Here is a 16,688-nt window from a genome sequence, read left to right on the forward strand (position 1 = left end):
TAGTTAAGAAATTAAGCGTTCAGTTGGTCTTCTATAGGAACAGGGCCTTTCAGGGCCTTTCAGTAGAAAACAGATAATTCAGTCTACATTTATTCCTGTTATAGATTACGCTGATATTATATACATGAATGTAGCTACCAGTGTTTTGAAGCCCTTGGACACAATTCATCATAGCACACTTCGTTTTATAACATCTGACAGTTTTGACACTCACCACTGCATCCTTTATCATATCGTTGGTTGGACCTCACCACTGCATCCTTTATCATAGAGTTGGTTGGACCTCACCACTGCATCCTTTATCATAGAGTTGGTTGGACCTCACCACTGCATCCTTTACCAAAAAGTTGGTTGGACCTCACCACTGCATCCTTTATAATGAAGTTGGTTGGACCTCACCACTGCATCCTTTACCAAAAAGTTGGTTGGACCTCACCACTGCATCCTTTATCATAAAGTTGGTTGGACCTCACCACTGCATCCTTTATCATGAAGTTGGTTGGACCTCACCACTGCATCCTTTATCATGAAGTTGGTGGGACCTCACCACTGCATCCTTTATCATGAAGTTGGTGGGACCTCACCACTGCATCCTTTATCATGAAGTTGGTTGGACCTCACCACTGCATCCTTTATCATACAGTTAGTTGGACCTCACCACTGTATCCTTTATCATACCGTTGGTTGGATCTCGCAAAAAAAACGTAGGTCACTTCATTATTCTGTTTTTGGTTATAAAGCCTTACTCAATAAACTACCAATTTACTTCACATCGTTGTTGAAATATAGAAACTCGGATTACCACACTAGATCACAGGGTTGGTTAATGCTGGAGACTTCACATGTATCCACAGAGTTGGATTGGTTAATGATGGAGACTCCACGTGTATCCACAGGATTGGTTAATGATGAAGACTCCACGTGTATCCACAGAGGTGGGTAAATCTGTTTTTCCCTACCAGGACCCTGTCATATGGAATAATTTCCAATAAGGTTTCATTTGGATGTGTTGTTGTCTCTGGGTCAGTTTAGGAGAAAGGCTAGGAATTTATAAATGTGTTTGTTTTGTTTGATTGTTTGTGTATATAATATTTGCTATTTATTTAATTTTATGTTTTTAAATTGTGAAAGATATATTATTTTCTGTATTGTTCCCAGGGCACATTTGTAAATGAGACCTAGGTCTCAATGTGTTTTTCCCTGGTTAAATAAAAGTTAATTGTTAACATTGACTCGGTACCGGTATCCCGTGTATATAGCCTCGTTATTGTTATTTTATTGTGTTATTTATTTATTATTTTATTTATCTGCCTATGTATGCATGTATGTATGTATGTATGTATGTATGTATGTATGTATGTATGTATGTATGTACACAGTCTATATGTATATTATTTTACTGCTCTATATCCTAGTCAGGCTACAGGGTTGATAGTACCAGCTGTATATCCTAGTCAGGCTACAGGGTTGATAGTACCAGCTGTATATCCTAGTCAGGCTACAGGGTTGATAGTACCAGCTGTATATCCTAGTCAGACTACAGGGTTGATAGTACCAGCTGTATATCCTAGTCAGGCTACAGGGTTGATAGTACCAGCTGTATATCCTAGTCAGACTACAGGGTTGATAGTTCCAGCTGTATATCCTAGTCAGACTACAGACTACAGGGTTGATAGTACCAGCTGTATATCCTAGTCAGACTACAGGGTTGATAGTACCAGCTGTATATCCTAGTCAGACTACAGGGTTGATAGTACCAGCTGCATATCCTAGTCAGACTCCATACTCAAGTCTTGCCAGCAGCCCAGGGCTGACCGACTGATAAAGGCAGGTCATTGACCTGTCTTGCGCTCTGCGGGACGTCAGGGGAACAGGCTCGGGCACTGCAGTAGCTCAACACAAAGAGTATATACACAAGTTCGGGACGTCCCAGGATGCTTCACTGCAGGAACAGACCAATAATGAGGCAGGGGCTCCATCTTCCCTTTAACATGGTTGTTTAAATTCTACATCGTAGTCGTTGTGGAATTCTGCAGCTTGATGTTGGTTTTCTAGGTAACGTCTGGTTTACGGTACTCGCTGTTATCTTTCTAACACATGTTGATACACATGTTGGTATTTGGACATCTGATTCTTTAAACCTTCTTTAAACCTCATCAACTAGTAGGCATCTATTCAGAATGGTAATTTGGTGGGTGCGGTTTTATATTCCCGACATTAATAGATGTACTAAAGTAGATCATAGTGTCGTATAATAATACACCTCAATAAATCTCGGGGTCGTTATTGAAGGGATGTGCTGATGTCGTGCCCACAAGGCAAGGAACCATGTCAATAGTCCCCTTTTGTGTTTTCATTCCATTAAGCTCATCTGTGCTGGTGATGTTAGACCATGTCAACCATGTTGGGAATGAAAACATAACAGCATGCTGTAATAATAACAGGCAGGTTATGAATCAAACACGTCAGCGTTGCTGGAAACCATCCCGATGACGTCTCCTGACCTTGATGCCGGGGCTATGTACTGTCTGTCTGTCTGTCTGTCTGTCTGTCTGTCTGGTCTGGTCTGGTCTGGTCTGTCGGTCTGGTCTGGTCTGTCTGTTCTGTCTGTCTGTTCTGTCTGTCTGTTCTGTCTGTCTGTCTGTACTGTAGAACTAGGTTGGCAGCGTAGCCTCAACCATTGGCTCTTTGATGACAACACCTACAGATATAGAGGTGTAATAGATTCCATTGATAAAAGATGACAACACCTGAACTGTAAACATTTCTCAGCTTTAAAAAAAAAAAACAAGCTTGAGGAGTTTCACATGTTCATAAAAGGTACAATATGCAATATTTACGGCTTTTCCATTATCGAATTTGAGTGGTTAAATATCTCCAGCCCCAGCCACTCCCTCAGCTTTACAGCAAAGAAAAAGTGGTGGGACTGCCGTCTGGGTAAAACACGAATTAACGATTGTCCCTTTAATGTCACTAAACTTTGGTTTCTTGATGTACACTGCATGAGTTTCTCAAACATGGTCTAAAAGTCTACAGTACGACAAGCCAAAAGAACTGACAATGTACACATTGTGAAGCAACTATTCTTGCATATTGTGCACATTTGTGTATCATTATCCTACGGAGCTGGAGTATTAAACGATTAGGCTACGAGGTCCGGAGCCTGCTGGTTTTCTGTTCTACCTGATCATTCATTGCACCCACCTGGTGTCCAAGGTTTAAATCAGTCCTGGATTAGAAGGAAACAATGCAGCGGAACTGGCTTTGTCCAGAGTTGAGTTTGAGGGCTATAGAGGGTTATACCCTGAGTATTGAGGAATGTATCATTATCCTATAGAGGGTTATACCCTGACTATTGAGGAATGTATCATTATCCTATAGAGGGTTATACCATGAGTATTGAGGAATGTATCATTATCCTATAGAGGGTTATACCCTGAGTATTGAGGAATGTATCATTATCCTATAGAGGGTTATACCATGAGTATTGAGGAATGTATCATTATCCTATAGAGGGTTATACCCTGAGTATTGAGGAATGTATCATTATCCTATAGAGGGTTATACCCTGAGTATTGAGGAATGTATCATTATCCTATACAGGGTTATACCCTGAGTATTGAGGAATGTATCATTATCCTATACAGGGTTATACCCTGAGTATTGAGGCATGTATCATTGTCCTATAGAGGGTTATACCCTGAGTATTGAGGCATGTATCATTGTCCTATAGAGGGTTATACCCTGAGTATTGAGGCATGTATCATTGTCCTATAGAGGGTTATACCCTGAGTATTGAGGCATGTATCATTGTCCTATAGAGGGTTATACCCTGAGTATTGAGGCATGTATCATTGTCCTATAGAGGGTTATACCCTGAGTATTGAGGAATGTATCATTGTCCTATAGAGGGTTATACCCTGAGTATTGAGGCATGTATCATTGTCCTATAGAGGGTTATACCCTGAGTATTGAGGCTTCTTATCTATTTGTGTGTGTGTGTGTGTGTGGTGTGTGTGTGTGTGTGTGTGTGTGTGTGTGTGTGTGTGTGTGTGTGTGTGTGTGTGTGTGTGTGTGTGTGTGTGTGTGTGTGTGTGTGTGTGTGTGTGTGTGTGTGTGTGTGCGCTAGGGTTGAAGATTGTCATATCTCCATACCGTCCTTCTTTCGTCCCGGGATTTACAGTATTGCCGGCTTGGTACACAAGGTGGCGCCAAAAAAGAAACCGAAAAAAATGTTAACAAAATAAGTACAAGTAATAGCATATTTCCATGGAGGCTGCCAGCTAAATATGCTAACGAGGGCAAACAAAACATCATTTTTATGCAAAGAGAGGCAGTACAGCATATAAAGTTATACATATACAGTTAAAAACTACTGTTTCTAGTCAGTATGACTTACTAGTTAATAACTCAGTATGACTGTTACTAGTTAATGTTACTGGTTAATAACTCAATATGAATGTTACTGGTTAATGTTACTAGTTAATAACTCAGTATGACTGTTACTAGTTACTATTACAGTACATTACCACTACTAGTTAACAACACAGTATGACTGTTACTAGTCAGTATGACAGTTAATGGTACTAGTTAATACCTCATTATGACTGTACCTAGTTAACAACACAGTACATAACTGTACCTAGTTAACAACACAGTACATAACTGTACCTAGTTAACAACACAGTACATAACTGTACCTAGTTAACAACACAGTACATAACTGTACCTAGTTAACAACACAGTACATAACTGTACCTAGTTAACAACACAGTACATAACTGTACCTAGTTAACAACACAGTACATAACTGTACCTAGTTAACAACACAGTACATAACTGTACCTAGTTAACAACACAGTACATAACTGTACCTAGTTAATAACACAGTACATAACTGTACCTAGTTAATAACACAGTACATAACTGCACCTAGTTAATAACACAGTACACGGCAGCTTATTCTAGCTTGAATAGCTTGTTCCACAAGTCAAGTAGAGAACAGTGGGTAAATATTATAGCATGTACTGCATCTCCATGTGCTTCGACAACAGAGACATAGTTGATGTTTACATACCCAACTGTCATGACGTTGGCCCGTTGGGGGAGGTTTATGACCCCCATAAATACCTTTCCCCTTTTTCCTCTCTCTACTCTACCGACGTGACTATTGAAAATCCCTTTGTTAACATGGAGAGTCTGGGAACATCAAAAGGTGGGAAACGGAACCATATTTCTGTAATCCAACCAGTAGAAAATATGCGTTGGTACTTAATGAATATGATGTCAGATCAGTTGGCGTCTGTGACATTATTACTAATGACAGGATGACATAAACTGTATCTTGGAAAGTCGACACATTCTAGTTATCAGATTCGCATGGAATTGTTGTGCAATTTAAATGTTTAAATATGAAACTATTTGTGAAAAGATGAAATGTAATTTTAGCTTCTTAAATGAGAGAACGGTTTGTCATAGAGAAGCTCTGCTCACTCAGAGGCCACGCCTAAGTGAACAGACACTGGTTGTAAGGTTAGCACAGCAACTGTAGACATGGGCTAGGAGAGGACGGACAGAGTATCTCTTCTATCACCCGACGACGGTACTACCAAGTATCCGTTCTACCACCAGACATTCTTCAAAGGACAACCCGGCCTCCCATCTACGACCAACCGATCGAAGCGCAGCTCAGAGTAAATATTTATTGCATTTTCCTTTTCCAAATGGGCAGTTATTTAGAATGCATAAGATTCTGTATTTACGATAGAGTAGCTGCCTACGGCCCGATAGAGACACAAAATCTTTTTGTTCCTCAGTCTTCCCGCTCTTTCATTCAAAACCCAACCCTCTTTCTTTGTGTAACCAGCTGTCATATCTGTTCCGTCCGCTAGCGATGTTTTCCTTTATGACATAATTTGTAATCAATGTATGACCCATTCTGTGTAGATGTAATTCTGTGTGATTATTTAGCAGTATTTGCACGGCCGGATAAAAAACGTACCCGATTTAATCTGGTTATTACTACTGCCCAGAAACTAGAATATGCATATAATGTGCCCTCTCTGACCATTTCTTGGGCTTCTACACTCTCTTTATTGAAAACTGAGGATCTCTGCTGTAACATGACACTTCCTACGGCTCCCATAGGCTCTCAGAAGCCGGCAAAACGGTGAATGATGTCTTTGCAGGCCCTGGCTGAAAAACAGTAGCGCATTTGGATAGTGGTTGATCAGAGAACAATGAGACTGGGGGCGCGTGCACGAGGCGACACCATGTTTTTATTTTTTCGTCTTTGAACAAAAACAGGGTTTCCCGGTCGGAATATTATCGCTTTTTTACGAGAAAAATCGCATAAAAATCTATTTTAAACAGCGGTTGACATGCTTCGAAGTACGGTAATGGAATATTTAGAATTTTTTTGTCACGAAACGCGTCGGGCGCGTCACCCTTCGTCACCCTTCGGATAGTGTCTTGAACGCACAAACAAAACAGAGGATATTTGAACATAACTATGGATTATTTTGAACCAAACCAACATTTGTTATTGAAGTAGAAGTCCTGGGAGTGCATTCTGACGAAGAACAGCAAAGGTAATCCAATTTTTATTATAGTAAATCTGAGTTTGGTGAGGGCCAAACTTGGTGGGGTTCAAAATAGCTAGCCCGTGATGGCGAGCTATCTACTCAGAATATTGCAAAATGTGCTTTTGCCAAAAAGCTATTTTAAAATCGGACATAGCGATTGCATAAAGGAGTTCTGTATCTATAATTCTTAAAATAATTATTATGTTTTTTGTGAACGTTTATCGTGAGTAATTTAGTAAATTCATCGGAAGTGTTCGGTGGGAATGCTAGTTCTGAACGTCACATGCTAATGTAAAAAGCTGGTTTTTGATATAAATATGAACTTGATTGAACAAAACATGCATGTATTGTATAACATAATGTCCTAGGAGTGTCATCTGATGAAGATCATCAAAGGTTAGTGCTGCATTTAGCTGTGGTTTGGGTTCATGTGACATTATATGCTAGCTTGAAAAATGGGTGTCTGATTATTTCTGGCTGGGTACTCTGCTGACATAATCTAATGTTTTGCTTTCGTTGTAAAGCCTTTTTGAAATCGGACAGTGTGGTTAGATTAACGAAAGTCTTGTCTTTAAAATGGTGTAAAATAGTCATATGTTTGAGAAATTTAAGTAATAGCATTTCTAAGGTATTTGAATAACGCGCCACGGGATTCCACTGGCTGTTGAGTAGGTTTCGTCCCACATACCCTAGAGAGGTTAAGAGTATATTCAGAAGATAACAGTTCTATAAACACTCTTTCGTGGTGCCCCGACTTTCTAGTTAATTATTTACCTGATTAGCTTAATCAGGTAATATTAATTTAAGAAAGATGATTTTATAGAATAGCATGTCATATCACTTAATCCGGCATAGCCAAAGACACGACACAACTCAATGAGTCCACAACGTGAGTCACCAGATAACAGAATGATTTAATGTAGTCATTCTCTACATTTTATGATGTACAATCCAATGGTGAAGATAATGTAACCTTGCATTAGACTCTGCTCCTTCCAGCTAACCCCCTGTCCTGTAAATGAACATTATGAGAATATTTACAGAATATTAACTATTTTATGAGTCCCCAAATGAGCCACTCACTTGCTTGTCCTAGTAGATCATGTCTCAAGGCGTCTGTCTGTCTGTCTGTCTGTCTGTCTGTCTGTCTGTCTGTCTGTCTGTCTGTCTGTCTGTCTGTCTGTCTGTCTGTCTGTCTGTCTGTCTGTCTCTCTGTCTGTCTGTCTGTCTCTCTTTCACCCTTCTCTCTCCCTTCATCTCTCTCTTTTAGTCTGTTAAAGGAGAGCCATGAATGAACAGAGGATGCCTCTGTGCAAACATTAGACATAGGTCTAGTTGCATAACCAGTCTGAATGAAGAGAGACAGAGAGGGCATTTTGGAAAAGGATGCTTCATCACAGTTTCTCCTTGAAATCATACTGCCAATCCACCCAACCATCCACCCGTCCATCCATCACCCCCCATCACTCCATCCACCCACAAGCTAAAACCCACATGGTAGTGTTTGCTACCATGTGGGTTTTAGCTTGCTTAAGCCTGCTAACTGAGGAGTGTTAATTAACCTGTTTCCATAAATGTTTCATTTTTAAAACATTTATCTTACAAAGGAGTTGTTTAATCTAACTGCTTAACTATTTATCTGTACATGGAATTGTATTTGTTGTTTTTTTTTACTCATTTTTTTCTAATCTTTACAGGAAAATGCCACGGGCACTATCTGATGTGTGGCGACATTTCACTGCACCTAATGTAGAAGGAAAAGCTGTGTACATTTGCAAATACTGTGCCAAATCAGATGTGAAGAAATCAACAAAGATGCAGAATCATCTGGCCAAGTGCATAAAGTTCCCCCAACAGCTCATGGTCCTCCTGGAATCCAAAGTTTTTTTGACTAAATGGAATAACATAGTCAGAGAAATGGTGATGAATGTCTCGCTCGAGCTGTGTATGCAAATGGTTCACCTCTGATGCTCACAGGCAATGTGTATTGGAAGAGATTTCTGAATGTTCTTCGCCCAGCAGACACCCCTCCAATCAGACATGCTTTATCTACTCATTTGCTGGATGCAGAGTTCAACAGAGTTCAAGTGAAGGTCAAGCAAATCATAGAGAAAGCAGACTGTATTGCAATCATCTCTGATGGGCGGTTGAATGTTTGTGGGCAAGGAATAATTAACTACATCATCTCCACCCCTCTCCCAAGGGACAACAGACACACCAGTCTCTACATTGCAGATGAGCTGAAGGCAGTCATCAATGGCCTTGGACCACAGAAGGTATTTGCACTGGTGACAGACAATGCTGTGAACATGAAGGCTGCTTGGTCTAAAGTGGAGGAGTCCTACCCTCACATCACACCCATTGGCTGTGCTGCTCATGCTTTGAATCTGCTCCTCAAGGACATCATGGCACTGAAAACAATGGATACACTCTACAAGAGAGCCAAGGAAATGGTTAGGTAGGTGAAGGGTCATCAAGTTATAGCAGCAATCTACCTCACCAAGCAAAGTGAGAAGAATAAGAGCACCACATTAAAGCTGCCCAGCAACACCCGTTGGGGTGGTGTTGTCATCATGTTTGACAGTCTCCTAGAGGGGAAGGAGTCTCTCCAAGAAATGGCCATATCTCAGTCTGCCGATATGGACGGCATCAAGAGGATCCTCCAGGATGATGTATTTTGTGAGAGAGTGGTAAGCAGCCTGAAACTCCTGAAACCTATAGCAGTAGCCAGTGGACGGATTGAAGGAGACAATGCCATCCTGTCTGATGTTCAGACTCTGCTTGCAGAGTGCCCTGCCCCCTTCACTGTTGCTCGAAACAGAGGAAACTGCAGTTCTGAAATACATCAAAAAGCGTGAAGACTTCTGCCTGAAGCCCATACACGCCGCAGCATACATGTTGGACCCCAAGTATGCTGGCAAGAGCATCCTGTCTGGTGCAGAGATCAACAAGGCCTATGGTGTCATCACTACCGTGTCTCGCCACCTTGGCCTGGATGAGGTCAAGGTTCTTGGCAGTCTGGTGAAGTACACTTCCAAGCAAGGGCTTTGGGATGGAGATGCAATATGGTAGTCGTGCCAAACATCTTATCAGCCACCTGGTGGAAGGGACTTTGTGGATCTGAGGCTCTTTCCCCTGTTGCCTCCATCATCCTCCAAATCCCACCAACATCAGCCGCCTCAGAGCGCAACTGGTCCTTGTTTGGGAACACACACACCAAAGCACGCAACAGGCTGACCAATACAAGGGTTGAAAAATTGCTGGCCATCCGGGCAAATTTGAGGCTTTTTGAGCCTGACAACGAGCTATCCTCAACAAGGTTGGAAAGTGACAGTGAAGATGAGGCCTCAGAGTCTAATGTTCAAGAGGTGGACATCGAAGAGGTCATGGGAGAAGACATGGAAGCCTGAGAGGAAGACAACCAAAGCTTTAGTTTCTAGACTATCATTTTACAGATGTATGTTGAAAACGTTTTTGGGAGATGCTATGGATCGTTGGAGATCATTCAATATTCCCTTTCTTTTGTTGTTCAGTGAAATCATCCCATGTGAAGAGCCAACTCATTTAAAGTTCAATTCGTAAATTAAAAGTTTTTTTTATTTCTATTGGGAGGGTTGAATCTTTTGCAATTATGTCTACTTATGATAAGGTCAAATGTTTATGTTTCTGTCTCCATATGATATAGTAAATATATCCAATGCAAAAAACATCTACATTTAAATGGTATTAATAATAATTTGCATATATTTCCGTTAATTTCCATATATTCCCGTTAATTCCCAAGGAAGGTTTCCACCTCTGAATATTCTCCAAAATGTGCAACCCGTATCATTAGGTATAATGGATATATCCAAAGAAATGGCTATATAGAGATGGTAAAACAAACAAAAATGCACATCGTTTGCTGTCATTTCAGCTGCTTGACGTGATTGTGTGTTAGCTTTAGTTGGCTAGCTAGCTAGCAAAAAAGAAGTAACGTTAGCCTAGCTATCCCCCATAACTATATTATTGACTTGACAATAAGCTTCTGGTTGCCTATTTCAAAAATGATATATCAACCCATAAGAGTCTAAACCCTGTCTAAACTGGGGGAGGGGGTTCTACTAAAGCTGTAGGGAATTGTTTTAAGAAGGTCAAACCAAGGATCATTTTGTTATTTTATTTAGAATTTTAAGACCCCTTGAAGTGTCAACAAAATATATATATATATATATATATATTTTATGAAAAATAATTTGGGGCCTTACTGCTATTAGCCCATATAAACACATTGAATAACAGATTCACTACATGGAACAACAGATAGTCCCCCCTCAAACAATATCAAAAGGAAGTTTATTCTGAAGTGTCTATCCTATATCTGAGAGATATTGTATAAGAAAAATCAGGAAACATAATTATATATTATTTTTTTTTACATGTATTTAACCTCTTATTTTTGGCACTGAACAGTCTCCATATATACTTCCAATCTTTTTTTTCAACTGGTACCGGGGGAACGTCAGATGAGTCTTGTGAGGCCTGTGGGCATCCTACAGCAAAACAAAATCTCAACTTTCCATAGAGGGGTCATAATAGTTTGTAACCCAAACTGTTTGGACGCTACAGATGATTTAGTGAGAAGACCGGTTTTCGGGATGTCTCATGGTCTGACAAACACTGCTCTAGCTCTGTCACCTTTCACCTCAGATGGGATGTCTCCTGGTCTGACCAACACTGCTCTAGCTCTGTCACCTTTCACCTCAGATGGGATGTCTCCTGGTCTGTCACCTTTCACCTCAGATGGGATGTCTCCTGGTCTGACCAACACTGCTCTAGCTCTGTCACCTTTCACCTCAGATGGGATGTCTCCTGGTCTGACCAACACTGCTCTAGCTCTGTCACCTTTCACCTCAGATGGGATGTCTCCTGGTCTGTCACCTTTCACCTCAGATGGGATGTCTCCTGGTCTGACCAACACTGCTCTAGCTCTGTTACCTTTCACCTCAGATGGGATGTCTCCTGATCTGTTACCTTCCACCTCAGATGGGATGTCTCCTGGTCTGACCAACACTGCTCTAGTTCTGTCACCTTTCACCTCAGATGGGATGTCTCCTGGTCTAACCAACACTGCTCTAGCTCTGTCACCTTTCACCTCAGATGGGATGTCTCCTGGTCTGACCAACACTGCTCTAGCTCTGTTACCTTTCACCTCAGATGGGATGTCTCCTGGTCTGTTACCTTCCACCTCAGATGGGATGTCTCCTGGTCTGACCAACACTGCTCTAGTTCTGTCACCTTTCACCTCAGATGGGGAAGTGTGACATACAATAGGCAGATGCTGTGGATTGAGATGCATCCAATGAAAAACAACTAGATATCTCTAGCTGAAAACGTATGGATTAAAAAATAAATAAATAAATAAATAAATAAATAAATATATATATATATATTTGATTTCTGTGGGGGTGCAGACATAGACTTAAGGGGGTTGAAATAATTATTTATTGAATTTCTTGTCTATCATCATCACTGAACCTCTGCTTGTTAGACCCACTGGGCACACACTGGTTGGATCAACATTGTTTCAATGTAATTTGACAACATACTATGACGTGAAATCATTTGTGGAAAATACATTGGTTTTTGAAAAAAAAACTCTAATTTTCATCTAATTGTAAACACTGAAATAAGGGTAATAACAGGTTGATTCAACCAGCCTGGTGGGTAACTACATGTCAATGATTTGTTTAGCATAGCAACGTGGAATGAATAGAATGAACGACTGGGTCAAAAACATCCCAAAACTTATGAATTAACAACCAGCCTGTTTGGTTAACAACTTCAGAACTAACAACTGGCTTTTGCCTGGACTATATCATCTAGTGGAAGAATGAAATAAAACAAATGTACTCATTACAATAACGTTTTTAATGAAAACACGCCATTTATCTATTTTTTTTTATTTTTATGTTGGCATCCGTTTTATAAAAGCAATAATACCCTTCGCCTCAGACCTAAGAACAGCTCTTATATATAAGGGATAAATGCTGATGTTCTTGGAAGTAATGGATAATGCGCGGGACAAGGCGGATCCGAGGCCCTCTGAGGACATCATTTCTCCAAGGTAATGTACAGAACCGAGGTGTTTACCCTGTTTATTCCGAGAAAACAATACTAAAGAACACATTTAACCGTAGAAATATATATATGTATATTTTTTATATGTTCATTTCTATAAGCAAAGTCATGTTTTGTCCTCTTTTGGACGCTAGTTAGTTCTATATTTATGAACGCAAACCCCCACTTTGTTCCTTCCGTATGTTCCGTTGCCATGCGATATATTCCGTTGCCATGCGATATATTCCGTTGCCATGCGATATATTCCGTTGCCATGCTCGCTAGCTAGCCAACTAGCTATTCGGCTAACTACTTCTGCAGCCAGAATAACAGCAAAGTAGCTGCATTTGCGCTTATTTAAGCTGTTTTTCTATTGATATTCATTTTGTATACATCCATAACAATGAGCTGGTGATTTTTTCCCCTGGCATAGCTAGACAAGTTTGCCTTCTCGTCAGGATACTGAACACTTCCCTACGAGGAGATCTCATTGCATATCAAACACTAGGGCTAAAAGTTGGCTAAATAGTTGGTTGCAGGCAAACTTTCCAATATGACAACCTAATTATAAAAATGTCAGTTGCTGAAAACAGCTGGTCAAACTAGAAACGTGTGGTTAGGATTTGACAGCGTAGCGCCACTTGTGTCCTGACTGTAACAGTAGGAACCAGAGAAATTCATGTTCATCACTCACCCCTTTAGGTCACCAGATGCCCCTCCAAATCCCCCAAAAATATGTCTCTACAAAAACAAATCAATGTATCCAATAACAATGTATCCAATTTCAGTTTGGGTGGTTGTTGGTTTAGCTTAGCTTTATGTAACTTTGTAATAAATACGGTCTGTATGCGTAGGTGCATATTGCGTTATGATTCCAACTGTCCACTATCTGGTTTTAATGTCATTTCTAGTCATTTAGAAACTAATATTGAACAATGCTGTGGCATAAAACGATAATCCTCAGATTCCCATGCCTTATTGCTTAAATATAAACACAATTACAGCTATCCGCCGTGTCACAGTAATTACATGTTGCACCTGTTCTCCACTGTGGTAAACATGCCGTTGTGATTATTCACACGTTATAAGCACCTGGTGTAACAGTGTAGGTTCAGTCCCTCTCTTCGCCCCAACCCGGGCTCGAACCAGGAACCCTTGCACACATCAACAACTGACACCCACGAAGCATCGTTACCCATCGCGCCACAAAAGCCACGGCCCTTGCAACGCAAGGGAAAACCCTACTTCAAGTCTCAGAGCGAGTGACGTCACTGATTGATATGCTATTAGCGCGCACCACCGCTAACTAACTAGCCATTTCACATCGGTTACACTGGCACATTGGTAACACAGCAGTCTCACTGAGTGAAGGTATACTGTTGTAGCGATGGCACACTGGTAACACGGTAGTCTCACTGAGTGAAGGTATACTGTTGTAGCGATGGCACACTGGTAACACGGTAGTCTCACTGAGTGAAGGTATACTGTTGTAGCGATGGCACATTGGTAACACGGCAGTCTCACTGAGTGAAGGTATACTGTTGTAGCGATGGCACACTGGTAACACGGCAGTCTCACTGAGTGAAGGTATACTGTTGTAGCGATGGCACACTGGTAACACGGCAGTCTCACTGAGTGAAGGTATACTGTTGTAGCGATGGCACATTGGTAACACGGCAGTCTCACTGAGTGAAGGTATACTGTTGTAGCGATGGCACACTGGTAACACGGCAGTCTCACTGAGTGAAGGTATACTGTTGTAGCGATGGCACATTGGTAACACGGCAGTCTCACTGAGTGAAGGTATACTGTTGTAGCGATGGCACACTGGTAACACGGTAGTCTCACTGAGTGAAGGTATACTGTTGTAGCGATTGAGTGGGATCCGTCTGAGCAATGCTTGAACCAGCATCTTTAAAGTGCGCCATAAAGGTCAAGACCTCTTGGCATAGTGTGGACTGCTCTTACATACATACAGTATCACAGTAAAAGGGAGGGAAACTAAAATACACCACGTTGTAATTCAATTAACAAAGATTGGAACCATTTAATTTTCATTAGTGTGAATACGCCGTGTGAATACGCCATGTGAATATGCCAAATATGTGTTTTTGATGTCTGTTGTTAAGGCTAGATTTGACATCCAATGGGTTCTTCACATAACCTACCTGTAAATATTTGGCATATTTCGGGATAGGTTCCTCAGATACTGGGCATATCTGGGCAGCAGAAACGCATGCCATTCACATAAGTGTTTTTTTTTCTTTCAATAAAGCATAAAATGAATAAGTGGAATGAGTGGCACGATTAGCAGATGGGACTACTGGACTAACTATTCTGACATTTAAAACTATACATACCCTGGGACAGAGTAGAGACTTTGTAGTACAGTACCTTCACTTTCGTAGATATATTTGATGATGTCGTCTGTGTTCAGGCGCTCTTCTTTAGAGTTGGTGGCATAGGTGACGGTCTGATATTCGTCCATGAGTTTGAGGTGCACCCCTTCCATAGTGAAGTAACAATTCCTCTCCTTCGTATCGTCATCGTAGATCAGCAACGCGTCCTTCCAGTTGAAGTTACGGAACATCGCCAAGAAGGTCTCTGCCATTTTTAGGTAAGACGGGGAGATTCGGGTTAGTCGAGAGAACTCTTTGTCTTTTTCTCTAAACCCGCTGGCCAGAGCACCTGTCGAGATGACCGGGATGTTCCAGTGAGATGCCATCCTTACAACCGGCGCCGCGGCGTATTCACACACCGGACCGAGAATCAAGTCTGGTTTCTTCTCGCAGGAGCGGTCCACCAGAGAGAAGAGTGCATCATTGCCACAGTCGGAATCCTCATAACGCAGGTTGAAATTAAGTCCCGAATACAGACCGCTGCCGATTTTCAACCCCTGCTTTGCATACTCGATAGCCGGTGCCACTCTTGCTATTGAGAACATATACGAGTTATTTTTGGGCAACATCACCAATACTTCGATGTCTTCATTCACGGCTGTACTTGTCCGGCCAGGTAACAACACCAGCCAAAGGTACAAACACAATGAAATGAAAAATGGCATGATGCAACTTTAAAAGTTATGCTTTGCCTGTAATCAGTAATAATGTAATATTGGAGAGATTCTATCCTATAATTTTCTATCCTCTGTATTACTCTCTCTCTCTCCAAGTCAACTGCGTCCCCGGAACCGCGGAGCGCGCAGGTAAATTGCAGATGTGGAATCTTTCAAACAACAACAAAAAAATCTAAATTGAATTGCCTTTTTCTTTGAATGAATTAAATAAAATGTCTAAATTTCATGAAGTGTATGATCCTGTACAGAGAGTCTCCTGCAACCTTCTCAACTGATGGAAGAATCCCCTGAGTTTTCCTAACTAATTCTCCCGTTTCCCTGGTCAATCCTCTTGTTTAAATATGGTAACTGCCCAGACAGCTACCACACACGCTGGCTGAGGGGAGGAATTTTGAAGAATCTTTTCATTATTATTCCTGCGTCAGCCTTGTATGATACACCTCTTTCTTAAAGCTGCAGGTCCCTCTTTTTCATTTATTTTTTTTTATTTTTTTTTACATTTATTTTACAGAGAAAGTAGAGTTGTGCTGCATTCCACTGAACGTAGGCACTTGGATTTACAGACACCGAATGCATTGCCTCATACAAAACAATGGTGTGGTCTAAATAGAACAATTAAAATAATTGTAGTCAAGGTTTCAAGAGAAGGTTTTCTTTGCTATTTGTCAGATACAAACACATGAGTCTAAGCAGTTTTTTTGTTGTTGTTACACAATACAATTCAATAGACAGTATAGTACAGTATAGAATGTCTATATCTTGTATTTATAGACTAAATACGTGTAACTTACCTGATCAATTTACCTTGACGTAAACAAGGTGTGACATCGATGCATACTGCACAATCATAGGCCTACAGATCATCTAATTCGGTTCACTTACAGAAAACCCCACTTAACATATCCGGTATTAGATCTGTGCTGAGTGTT

General features: G+C 40.9%; 1 protein-coding gene across 1 annotated transcript in view; it reads right to left on the minus strand.

Moving 5' to 3' along the window:
• Nucleotides 1-16,129, minus strand: part of LOC106570940 (atrial natriuretic peptide receptor 3) — a 70,726-nt gene extending 54,597 nt beyond the window's left edge. Inside the window, exon 1 of the mRNA XM_045695442.2 lies at nt 15,078-16,129. Within this exon, the coding sequence (XP_045551398.1) occupies nt 15,078-15,747 (670 nt within the window). The 5' untranslated portion in view covers nt 15,748-16,129. The remainder of the gene's footprint in view (nt 1-15,077) is intronic.
• Between the last annotated feature and the right edge of the window lie 559 nt (nt 16,130-16,688).

The sequence above is a fragment of the Salmo salar genome, chromosome 15 (genome assembly GCF_965601325.2).
Source record: "Salmo salar chromosome 15, fSalSal1, whole genome shotgun sequence".
Classification (NCBI taxonomy): domain Eukaryota; kingdom Metazoa; phylum Chordata; class Actinopteri; order Salmoniformes; family Salmonidae; genus Salmo; species Salmo salar.